Source organism: Barbatula barbatula, assembly GCF_947034865.1.
Source record: "Barbatula barbatula genome assembly, chromosome: 21".
Taxonomy (NCBI): Eukaryota; Metazoa; Chordata; class Actinopteri; order Cypriniformes; family Nemacheilidae; genus Barbatula; species Barbatula barbatula.
The window spans coordinates 6,904,323-6,917,724 of NC_136784.1; the positions used below are offsets into that span (position 1 = coordinate 6,904,323).

Below are 13,402 nucleotides of genomic sequence, written 5' to 3' on the forward strand. Positions count from 1 at the left end.
AGCCTTTATTTCTCAGAGTTCTCATAACCCCACTTTACATATCGGAATTCCGAGTTTATTTTTTCCAAATTGTGACTATATTTCTTAGAGTTGCCACTTAATTTCTCATGCACACCAGGCCTACCTATTTATCGTCAAGCTTGCTGAATGGAATGGATAATATTATAGAGGATTTTTTTCGTTGTGGTTCCACAAATAGAGAAATCTTGATTTTATTGAAAGAGTCACACAATATAAAACGAAGCCTCCGTACTCATGAAAGAACGTTGTGGAGGAATCGATTGTGGCGGAGATGCAATAAAACATGTTGCCAGTGGCATATTTTATTAACCAACAGCTACAAACATCTGGACGTCAACATGGCTATCGATGGATGCATCAAAAATGCTGGATGTCTGAGATAATCACGGACAAAGAAACTGTCTGCCACTTAATGTTAGATGGACAAGTGGTGGATCTTCGTTCTGCAGAATGTGTCATACTTGGTCCACTGGAAATCAAAAAAATCGAACGATGGTGGTTAACACTGAGAAGCCAATGCATTCAATTTTGGATGGATCATTTTGAACAATTTAAAGAAGACAGACACTTTGTTAACAGCTTTTTTTGACAAATCTGTAATTCAGTTTTGCTTTCAACATTTTATTCAGGTACAGTGTCACATTTAGCTCCCATGCGGAGTAGAAGTAATCTCAGATTTTAATTGAAATGTATGCTAGTAATGTGATATTTTAAAATAAATAATGTTCACATATTATTTAAAAAATCATTTAAAATAGTAATATAAATTATTTATACATTTATTTCCTTTATGAAGGAAGATCTTGATGAAACAGGCATTTCTTGGAATTGCCACAGGATAAGGCCAACCCACATGTTCCCAGTGGTCAACCTTCAACAATATTTGATGTTCCCAGTTTATATGGAGTGCAGAATTTCTTTCATCCAGTTGATCACATAAAACTTAGCATTTGCTGAGAAGACTGTATATTTAAAGACTGATGAGGATGTCTTTCAACTTTGTGAGGCAAATGGGTGTCAGACGGTGATCCAAGGAGGCTTCAATGTTGCTTCTACTTTCTCTGTTGTCCTTGCAGAAGATCATATTACTGTGGTGGTGGCGGTGGTGATGGTGATGTGGACAAGTGACAGACATCCATCTACAATGCTAGATATAACGCATGGGGATCTGAACTGACAGTATACAAAAGACAGTACAGCAGATGACCACTTACATTCTTCCCTTTGCGCACTGTAAAAATGAGCGAGTTGTGGCCTTGTGATTGTTCTAAACATATTGAACATTGGTGTTCATGTGGGAAATGCAGTTATGAAACAGTCCAGATCCTTTCCCCATCTGCTCATGTTTTCCCGATATATTCTGTATGTTCTCTGTGTTCGCAACAGACAGTTCTGAGGCACCATTGACTGTCGATAGCGTGAATACGCTTTAAAAAAATTTCATGCTCATATTTATTTCTAGTAAATTAATACGTATACCGGGCTAAACCAATTCTGTTTGTTTGGTTAGAGATTTCGAAAAGTACACTTAAAATATAATTTAACATTATGCTAAAAACTTGTTAATTTGTTCCTGATTGTTAATATTTGTTTTGTGAAAGAAATTGATACTGTATGTAGACACAACTCATGTTTACAAACCCATTTTAGACCTTTAAGTATTATCTCAGATTAAACAGTTTTGACGGTCATGAGAAACATAAATTCAGTCAAGGGTTCAGTGTATTTCCCAGTCCATGGGTTCGTTTGAGGGATGGGAATTGTGTGTTGACCTAAGGGTGGGGGTCAGATGAGGTATGGTCCAGATTCTTTGTAAACACTCTCATGAGGTGCCGCTCCTCCCATGGCCTGCGGAGATAAGAGACCAGCAGCAGCAAACACTTGTTTTAGAGCAGCCTTGATCAGACAGATTAGAAGCACTAACAGAGTTGAGAACTTAAACATTTCTGGTTTTGAATGGTCAATTAGCTCAAACATCATACGGTCAGCTAGCAAATGGGATGAAGCGTACACACAGACAGCAGAGCTGGGGGGCATTCAGCTCATCTGTAAAAGCTTGTTTTGGGATAAAATGTTATTGCATTGTGGCACAAATCTGCAGTGAAGGTCAGGATAGTAGTTTAGGTTTATTTGGTTTGTCTGTAGACTTGTTCATTTCAAATAGCTTGCTTTAATCATACAAAGGTCTTCAGTGTTAAAATTGTAATTGTTGTCCCTCTCTCTCTCTCTCTCTCTTCCTTCCTTTACACAATCACACATAACTCATAAACACTCAAAACTATGGCAACTATAATTGTTTAAATGGGTTAAAACAATAGCAATGATATCATAATGCTATTATTAAAAACAAAAAAAAGATTATTTGTTCATTATTAATATGAATTATTACATACTGTAGGTATGACGAAGTATATTTGAGAAAGCCAAACTATAAAAGTTGAGTTTAGTCCATTAATGTAATAGTGGTAGTGTCAAATTCTAGCACATTTAGTGATAATGAAGGTAGATGCCCTAACTTCCATTTCCTTGTGACATCACAGGTCTCTGGACACGTTAATCAACATTTTAAACATAGACGTGTCATGTAGGGTTTGATTGACGGGCACAAGAGCGCACGTTCCATAATCTTGACGTGAACTTAACTGTCAGGGAGGAAGACAGACTGTTGCTTTGACATAACCAGACCTCAGTATGTTTTGTTGCGCGTGCCCGAGAGAACCGGCCTGAGAAGAGAGCGGGTTTTTAGCCTAATAGCCTCTGGTGTCATTCCCCTAGCAGTCTTTAGGTCATGACATCATATCTCGGCATGTGCCACACCGGGCTTTTTAAAAAATCAATCAAACCGTCAGTCTCAAAGAATTAGGCTACGTGTGAGTTACGTAGCAGACTAAACACGTCCTTTCTTTTTCAGACTCAAAGGCATGTTGTAGTATGTCTCTCTCTCTCTTTCATTTTTCCCCTGTATTATATTTTTTCTAAACAATTGTTGGACTGAGTGTCCACTTGTGGACCCTCGTGCGTCTGTGGGCATTCTCGATGGTCGCATGGTCACCGCAAAAAATTCCTCCCGCCTTACCATTCAGTATTCACCATTGAAATGCCGCTTTCTCAATTGGATGCATTGAGCTCTCCAGACCTGATGTGCTATCAAATGAGATGTTGAGAGCGTTTAGTGTGACAGATTTGAATGAGGCCGAGCCGGGCCGGGCCTTGCAGCCCCCCTTGGGGACCCAGTGAAATGAGAGGCCTCACTTATAGATGGGATGAACTGGTCTATTGAAACTGGAAGAATGCGACTGTGTGACATATTAGTGCTTGGTAATTATCCATTGAAATGCATTGGCATTTATTCAGCTCTGTCATTGACAGAAAAGCCCCTGTGAGCAAATGTTTTTCCAAGCCCTAGCCGCTGCAGAGTTAGGACAATATAGAGCTCATCGCTTTGTAATTCGTTCCAATTGTCATTATTATTTTGGGCGCTTTTGCAATGGCTTCTTTATCTTGCAGGCTGAACGCACAGTTTTTAAAAGTTACATGGAATATATTATGGCGCAGTAATTTCTTATGATGCTGTACCTGCTTGTTTTACAGAACATACAGTAGATGACCTTTACCATTACAAACATGTTTGATATTTACTTTAGTACTGGCTTTAAAGGCAATATTTTATTAATATTGTCAGAAATATGACTAGATCTGTCTTTGCTCCATGATGAAGACTTTGGGAACCCGTGCAGTTCAAACCAGCCGCACGCATAAATTTGTGTTGTCGCTGCGTGTTCTGTGTTTACATTCCAGGAATGACTTTGGTGCGTAGATTACACAAATCAATTATGACGGTGTAAATATCCACAGCTTGTGCATTTCCATGAAATCTTGAGGAAACTCAAAATTCACATACTGTTTATCATGTTGGTCTTTGAAGTACTGACCTACAGTACTGCACTGTAAACACAAAGCCCCCCAAAGAGAGCCTAATATTGTAGTTCTAAATTCACTGTATTTGGTCATTACATGTTATCGTTGAAAATTTGTCAGTACAGGCGTCTATAGTTTTGATGGGGACAGGGTGGAGGAGTGGGGGTCAGGCATTGTAAGATGAAATGTTTACTCATGCTTTTAAAGTAAGGACTGGCTCATGGTTATTCTGGGCTTCTTATCTCGGGGCGAAAACCGCTAGGAGGAGGGTGGTTATGAGGATTACAGCATTGTGTTGTCGTCTTAATAGTTTTAGTCTATCTGCCAGCTAGGTTGCCATAGTAGGTGGTGAGAAAAACGCACAGGGGGCTTTAATTGGAACTTGACCTTTGACCTCTCGTCTCCATGCATAGTATCCTGCCAACTGCTAGGTTGCGGTTTGGGACAAGGTCTTTGTTTTTATCTTACAATAGTTGAAAGTTGGATTCTGGGTTGCAAAGACGGGTCCAAGATCGGTGTAAATGAGAAGCTGTTTCCTCTGGTGAAGTAGCTCCTCCATCAGGCCAGTGCTGAATTTCATTTTTGTTTTTGTGAAAACAAGAGGGAGATGCTGTGAATTGCAGGCTTGTGTTTTGGATGAGGGCAGAGTTTCACAATGTCACATTCCAGGGGCCGTTTTAGACACTTTCTTTGGAGGGGATGAAAATGAAGTCGAAGAGAATAACTGTTTGTAATTTTTCTCATTGGTGTACAACTACGAGACATTATAGGGATGGTTCACTCAAAATTGAAGAATTCAAACCTATATATGACTCTCTCTTCTGTGGAACACAAAACAAGATATTTTGAAAAATGTCTCAGGGGTTTTGTGTCTATACAATGGATGTCAGTCTGTGTCAAGGTAAATTGGTTATAAGTGTTCATCATAATATCATCTTTTGTGTTCTGCAGCAAAGATAGTTAAACAGGTTTGGAATGACATGGGGGTGAGTTAATGATGGAAATATGTTCATTGTTGGCAAACCCCTATTAAGGCAATCCTATGATGTAAGTATAAATATAAGGGAGTACACACATATATATATATATATATATATATATATTCACAGTAAATAATGTGAATAATAAATAAAGTGTAGGTTACTATGGGCTACTACAGAAACGCAGGCTCAGAAAGTTGAAATGAATGTAAAATGATCCTCAAGCACTGAGAACATCCTCTGTGCTGTGGTCCCCCTATGCTTCACTTTCCTTTTCTATCTCTCTCTCTCTCTCTCTCTCTCTCTCTCTCTCACACACACACACATACATTCCTCTCCAGTCACTGTGAGGGGCAGGCTCAGAGCATGCTAGAAACCCAGAGCAAAGTCATTGAGTCCCTTGGTCACACACACACAACAGAGTAAGAAAGAGAGAGAGAGAGAGAGAGAGAGAGAGTGCGCTAGGGGAGGTCTGACAACATGCTGTAGACTACATCTTCATGGACCCTGTCTTGCTTTCTTCATAACTGCACAGCTGCATTTTACATGCGTGCGGTCCCAGCGCAACCCACAAGTGAAGTTTCTTACGACGTCAGCTTTTCCCCAGAAGACCAACTCTTTATTAAATCTTTACAGGGCAGGAAGTGTTTGGTGAGTGACAACATCAATTATGACATCCAGGCATCCTCTTCCACAACAGTCCTGTATGGACGTGAACACCACGTGCCTCGGGGCGCCTAGACATCTCTGCTCATACTGATTCCACCTGATCTTGGAATTAAGGGACATCCCCTTGAACGAACTTGACCTGCTGCTTTGATATTAGTGACCTTACCCACAGCTCGTGCCATGCGGTGGAGTTGGTTCTTCTCCCGCTGCGCGTCTCTGGCAGCATTGCTGATGGTGGCAGACTGCGCAGGGGGTGAGCAGAAAAGAGGTGCTGAAGAAGCAACACGAAGCTCCACGGCAAAAACAGGCAGCAACGGCAGCGGTCGGAAATATCATCGGGTCCAACACGGACAGTGCAGCTACACTTTTATTCTTCCAGAAAGTGACGGAAGCACCGGGACTTCTTGTCGAGAGTTTAAAGGGGGCACTCAGTACAATGCCAACGCTCTGCAGCGGGACGCTCCTCAACCTGAGGCGGACTTCTCCAACCAGAAGATCCAGCAGCTGGAACATGTCATGGAGAACTACACACAGTGGTTGCAAAAGGTAATTTTAAGTTGTGCAACGGATAATCACGCAATGATCAGCTTGTAGTTTTGTAAGCCGAGAGCAGCTGGGACAGCTGTTTCCAGATCCAGTAGAGCGAAAAGATAAAAAGAAAATGTTTTCAATTCTGAACTGAAGTTCAAAGCTCGGTATGTGAAAACTGTTTATCTGTCTTTAGCTGACAAGGATCAGCGCTTTTCCTGTTTGCTGTGGAAATTCGCTGTTCAGCTGTTATGTGTGATTGTTAAGGCAGCTGTGATGTTTCTCAGATGCGTTTGACTGTATTTCTGGGATGATATTACGGTTGTTGCTTGGCAAGTTACAAGTTTCGTTAGCAAACAAGACGAAATCTTTACAGACCTGTGTTATTTTAAGAATGACCTTCACCACTTTAGCTGTCAGAGACTGAATATTCGTGACCATAGATCTATCTGTTGAGGTTGTGTGTGCTTTTGTAACCGCTCGACGTATCTGCCTGGCAGGGGTGTCTCACTCCATTGCCTAGCTGATTTTGCAGATGTTCAGGTGGACTCCACACGTCGCGTCGATGGCAGTTTCTCAGTCACCCACATGGTAGTCGGGTCCGCTGTCTCTTTAATGACAGGATGTAAGACAGACCCCTGGGAGTGCTTGAAGGAAGAGCAGAGGAGATCTGTCCTCCGATTATGGGCTAAACTTTAACTGTCCTGGCAGATAAAACATCACTGCTTCTTAAAAAAGTACCTGTTGACTCTGAATAGACTCAGTTGTGGCAGACTTCTGTGAGCATTGAATAAACCAAGATCACGGGACAGAAATTTAAGGATGCAGCCGGAAGGCCTTTTTTTACACAAAAAGCTGAATGAATGAGTTATATAGTGGGGTTCAAAAGTCTAAGAACATATAAAAAATCTGTAACATCTAATAACATTCAATGAGTAACACATTATTTGATTAAAAAAGTAAAACCGAAAAGTTATAATGTTAACAGAAGAAGAAATATTTATGATTCTGCATTATTTTGATACAGCAAACTGTGCAAAAAGATAGATTTTCTTGCTTCCATAAGATAATTTAAATCATGTTTGGATAACATGGATCATCAGGTTTTGCATTACCAAATAATAAGACACTCGGAAAGTCAGATAATGTTTTTCAATGACAAAAATGCAAAAAGCTTTTTACTAGTGTTCTGAGGCTATATATAAACTATTAGTATTTTAAAATGGCAAATCTGTTTAAATGGGCACATACTGTACATTTGTAAGATATTTATCACTATTACACAAAAGTATATAACAGAAAATGGTAATAAAGATTTTTTACGTGACTTGATATTTTAATGTAGCATTTTTCTAGTATTATTCATAATTTGTTTCTTAATAATCTGCAATAATAAGTATAATAGTTTGTACATTACTGGTCAGTCAGTCAGAGCAGTTAATGATAATTGCTCCTCAAACAGAAACCCCCAATGGGATTTGACAATGAAAACTAAACTAAAATTGAAACTTGGATAATCAAACCATAGCCATTTAAAACACACTGTTATTTATCAATATTGTGATCTTGATTGTTGTGTAAAGTTAATCACTGCAACTCATCTGTTTATTTCCATGAAACACAACCTACACATGCTATCAGATGAATTGCATGCTGTTTAAGAATACATTTTCCTTAACATTGTCATTAACAGTTAGCACAGATTTCACAAACCTTTACAATGATGGTACCAGTTGAAGAAGTTTAAGGCCAATATATAATTTACATGTGAACTAGAGTTTTTTAAATGGCTTTGAAGTTAAACAGCTATATTTAAGTTCCCTCTAAATAGAGAATATTTTAATGTTACGTAATAATATAATGGGGGGTTTCAATACTTTAAATAACAATAATCCACCATGATGTTTTAAGGCATAGAACACGACTGCAATTTGAGCGGTATGCTAATTAATCTTAAGTATTTTTTCCAAATGTTCTGATCCCACGCGGCATTTTCAACATTTCCATTTTCTTCATTTTGCAAAGTCGTCCCATGTTTTTTTTTTTGATGGATGAGTATTTGTAGACGCGTGTGTGTTCCTTTTATAATGGGAAAGCAAAATCATTTTTGGCTCTGTTTTAGACATGTGTTAGAGCGGGCTGAAATAATATTACGGTGCAACGATAAAAAACTAAAAGCGAAAGAAAGAAAAGTATAAATCCTTATTGAACACTTACCAGGACGTGCATACTATCAAAAGACGAAGTCTGTCAGAGTTTGTAAAAAAGGCAATTTGGCGGTGTATGCAGTCTGAATTCTACACCAGTGAGTAACCGGCTTACCATAAAACAGACTGAAAGTAGGAGTATAAAAACATCTACAAACATTAGTAAAACCTCTATTCCTGCTCACTCATGCAAAACTATGACCTTGACCATTTTGTATTCTTATAAGCTAATGAGCAAAATATACCTGCACAGTTTTCATTTGAATAAACGATATTTGTCAAAAAATGGTTGTCACATTCGATAGCTCATACTTTAGCACTCTTTTTTCTTTTATATTTAAATGAAAAAGGACCACAAGAAAACCATTCCTCATTAAAATGAGCTATATTACGCAGTGCTAATTCTGTCTAATTGTGCTTAGAGGAACATGAGGATGCAGTTAACATATTTCATCGGACAGAAGATTAAGTGTCCTGGTCTGGTCTATCTGTCTTACTCAAGTGAGCCGTGACTTTGGAGTAATTCTTAATACCTTTCAAGCCGCACACTGATGAAAGACTGCAGATAGTGACCGGTCTGTTGCTGGAGGTGCGGAGGGGTCTGCGTGGGGTCGAGTCTGACCAGGCGATGCGTTCACTGTGGAATTCTGCTCGAGCAGGTCCCGATAACATTCTTGTCCAGTCAAAGGTGGCTTCTGTTTGTCCAGGGATTATCCCAAGAACAGCCATGGTCCATAAAAGGGATAATGTTGTGGATTGACTATGGTCTTTCATCATTTGGTACAGGAAACTGTCCACTTATGGATGTGGCTGTCCAAACGCTTCTAATCTTAAACATAGAGTCATGCTAAAAGTCTGCTATCTGGTGTTTTGAGGAATAGTTCATCCAAAAAATGTATCACAAAATGTATTAAACTCATATTATTATAATAATATTTTGTGAAATCATAAAAATATTGCTTATTTGACTATTTCTATGAAAGTAAATACATTTTATTCTTTTAGAAAATCACCTTTTTGGCATCAAGGTGACAGCATTTATTAAATAGATTTTTTTCATGTATGAGATTAGTTTAGTGCAAAGAGCGTTTTAAAAACACTCCTTCTGATATCTAATCGTATTTTAAGCATAAATGTTCTTTCAGAGACTTTTAATGTCTGATTTTGTCTGAAGCCGTAGGAATTCAGTTCCGTCAGCAGGGCTTGGCCTGAGGTCCATTTTGGGTTGATCTCAAGCTTCTGCCAGTGACATATGGGAGTTCTCAAGGGAGTAGAAGTGATAGATCTTCACACTTAATGTGTTCAAAGAAAACCTTCTTCAGTCTCATGTTTCTGTGGATGGTGCCTCTTGCCAAACGGCACTTTATAGATTTAAAAGCATACGTCCGAACCTTGGCCCTGTGAAATTCCCATTGTTCTGCTTCACCCTCGGCATGGCTAGCGGTGACTAGATTAAAACGGAGAGGTTAATCTCTGTGCTTAAAGGACAAACCCCATGTTTTCATGAAGACTGGAGCATCGCACAGCCACACAGCATGTCTACGAAGTCAAAAGTGGGACTGGGCTATTTTAGGGGTGACTTCCTTTGTATCAGAGTTCGTTTTTGCTGATGGAAGCGGCCAAAACCAACAAGCTAGATGAAGCGAAGGGAACGTACGCTTGGCGGATTAAAAAGCACTTCCTTCCTGTTTCATAGCTTTTACACGCACCAGAACAGCACTCCATTATCCCGGCACCGCTTTAGATTCTGTGTCACTGCTTCAGATTAAATTCTTGCACAATGTGAACGCAAAGCAGCACTTAAGCATGTGAGGGAAATAAAAATGAAAAACAATTCTCAACTGTCACCATCTTTCAGGAAGAACGAGGAAACTGCAGCCCACGCTGGACAATGCATGGGCCGTTTTGTTGATTTTGATAAACCATGCTACCCGTTTGGAAAGTCATTTTCCAGAAATGCATGTCATCTGGGTCTTTAAGCTAACTCTGGCATGTCTGTTTGATATAGGGCAGAGAAAAACTCATGAAATCTATACCCTGCTCACAAAATAGGTCCCTTAATGTCGTCTTAATTTTGTAAACAAACCAAAGCTCCTCAACCATATTGTAGGCAGCATAATGTAGTTATGAGGTCAGATTTCCCTCCGTGACTTTCATGAATCTTCCGCGAGCGATTAAGATTAATGTGAGTTTCATTTTTATTTTGGGGCTTTTCACTTTTCTCGCTTTTTGGAACAGTTCGCCTAGGGCCGAAGTCTGACGGGTCCCGCACAAAAATGAGAATATTCAAATATATTTTTTGGCATTCCTGTTGCCCCAGAGTATTTTAATATTTTTAATCTCAGTGTTACTGTTGGCATTAAAAATATATCGCCTTCATTTTCGATTAAACTGGCAAAGCATGCAGTTTTACAAATTGCAAAACAATGATCAGGATTGCTGGGATTAATATAAACATAGATGATTGTTTTGGACAGGAAACAGACAGGAAAATATTTTTAAACCTGAGCTTTTACTTTTCTTTCTGTCTGTGATGGATAAACCTAATTTGAATTTTTTTTGGCTTTGTTAAGGATTTTGAGCTTATTAAAGGAATTTATTAATGTTGTAATCAGCTGTGTGTGGAAAGGCGGGATGCAGTTACTAATGCACTAATTGTCAGTTGTTTCTCTAAGCCTTGTAATGTTAAAGTCCCCGTGAACTGGAGGTTGCGATCGCTATTACTTCCGTATTTTAACGCATTTCCGAATGAAATTACATTTTGGGTGAGTATCACCTGAACAATAATTATCTTAGTCTAAATGTCTCTGTAAAACTATACTGTTAAAATTGATAATGGCCTAAACTTCTTCATGAAAACAATCTGACTTTTCTGAACTCCAGAAAAAAAGCAGAACTCTGTGGGATGTGCTTACAGTATGTGCTTCTTCTGAGCGAGCTCCCAGTGCGGACGTCCCACTCAGCCTTCAAAATGTCTTCACTTTCCACAATCCCAGCGAGGATGAGGTTTTCAAGAACTATTTCAACTATCAACTATTTTGTTTCAGTTTATCCAGAGTTAACCTTCATCAACTTTTCCATGAAATCAAATCAAAACATCAAATGTTAGGATGAAAGGGAGGTTTGATTGACTCCAAGCGCCAAACTGACAACTAATGAACAATAATGTAAACGTCCCTGTGGGAAAACAAGTCAAGAACGAACAGGAAATCATAAAAATGTGTGTGTGTGTGTGTTTTAAATTGTGTGGGACAAAGGATTTAGATGATTTGTATTTTCCTCCCCTCTTATCATTCTCACATTACAGTTTTTGTAACACTTGCACTGTATCTGAGCCGCAGGTCTTCTTCTTACTAGATACAACCGTGCCAGAACTAAGGGAGTAGTTTGTTTTATCTGTATTTTCCATCAGTCTCTGATATTCTTGATGTTCTGCATAGTAAGGTTAAGCACACAGAAAGTTAACTGACGCTAATCTTACATTACGATCAGCATTTAAAAGATCTATTGGTCTGCACGATTAACCTTGGAAACAAGTGCATAAAGCATAGAGGGTGTTTAAAAAGGCCAATGGGTCCAGAGTAGTTGCCAAAGACCTTGTCTTCCAATATTCGTTTTATTGAGATGTTTCTAATTTAAAGAAGTCTCATACTACTAGTTAATATGTACAATTGTTAATGCACAAACACAAGCTTTATAAGTGGCCTGTGGTTGGATATTATCAGTTTACTGTATAGTTTAGTGGTTTCCAGCCGCAAATTGTGTGACAACCACAACCCCTCATGACCCAGTCCTCCACCCCCACCGGGGTTTAGTCCGAACCCTGGCCAGCATCACACTTGCCTTTTTCTGGGCCGACATCCAGGCTTCTCACATTCCACCCCATACCTGTTAAGGAAGGGCTGCGTATCATTGCTAGAGACGGAGATGTGGCCACTGACAACCCCCACCTTCTCACATCTATCTGAAAGCCACTTGAACTGCTGGGTTAATAGTAGCAGGTTAAAGATCATTACCCATTATGCTTTGGGAGGTGGAAAATTGCTGCGGCTTCAGTAAGTAGGCACTGTTTGTAATTTACCTTCAATTTCTCATGTGATGTAGGCCTTTTAAAGGATTGATGTTGGAGAGAAACGCAATACTACAGGTAAGAGGTTTGACTCGGCCACTGTTCTTAGGGTTCGCGGTTTGATTAAATAGTCACCGAGGACTAAAAAGATACGAATATTATAGCTTCTGTTAGTGATTTCGCACCACAAGTTTCATTAAGAATGGATTTAGAAAATGTGTAAATACAATTATTTTTACCAAGGAAATGTGCAAAACTTGTTGAAACCCATTGCATTTCCAGTGCATTGCGAGACAACACAATCTCACAGGAATCCGTAACTATTTTTATGAAGCAGCTTATGAAGCAGAAGTCATGTAAATTAATGCAATCTTCTTTTTTAGTACGTTTAAGTGTGATTTGATTTTGTGACTGTTAGGTTTGGGGGCGGAGTTAAGTGAGGGGCTTCACTATAGCTTCTTTCTAATAATAGTATGTTGTCAGATTCCCATTGGAGGAATGCAGCCACAGATTAGCCACCTCATAAAATAGTTATGAATTCATGTGATATCAGGTTGTGCTAGAATTTCCATATAGGTGTTTGCTGTGATGTTAGTTGGCTTCGGCCTCAGTACTCTGATCCTAGTTCAAAGAGCCAATCCTCCAAAACATACTGCATGGGTCATGTTGCTGTACGGTTGCTAGGGGTTTTTTGAAATAGATGGTTGTTTTAGAAGCAAGGCACGTCATTGCATTTTGCGCTAAAGTACAAAGGCAAACCGTTTTCACTCTAGAATAACACGCATGGATGATTCATACACAATAAGGCCATGATCATGCATTATGAAAGTTCAGTAAATGCGGTCAGTTTTGATTTCATGTTGATGTCAAAACCACATGATCAAAAGTCCAGAAAAAACATATTTTTTTAGCTTTCTTAAATTCAAGTCTGACGTCAGCGCAGATGAAGGATTTTTAAGAACACAGATGGGCAGGAAGCCACATCTCGTACTACACTCCTCTTTAAAATG

General features: G+C 39.1%; 1 protein-coding gene across 3 annotated transcripts in view; it reads left to right on the forward strand.

Annotated features, from left to right (window-relative positions):
* Positions 1-13,402, forward strand: part of angpt1 (angiopoietin 1) — a 70,920-nt gene that overhangs the window by 20,633 nt on the left and 36,885 nt on the right. Inside the window, exon 4 of one of the 3 annotated variants that reach the window (XM_079484064.1) lies at positions 5,556-6,134. In XM_079484064.1, coding sequence (XP_079340190.1) covers positions 5,769-6,134 — 366 coding nt within the window. In that variant the 5' untranslated portion in view covers positions 5,556-5,768. Of the gene's footprint in view, positions 1-5,258; positions 6,135-13,402 lie in introns of those variants that run through there. The other 2 variants (XM_079484063.1, XM_079484065.1) reach the window with 2 other exon arrangements.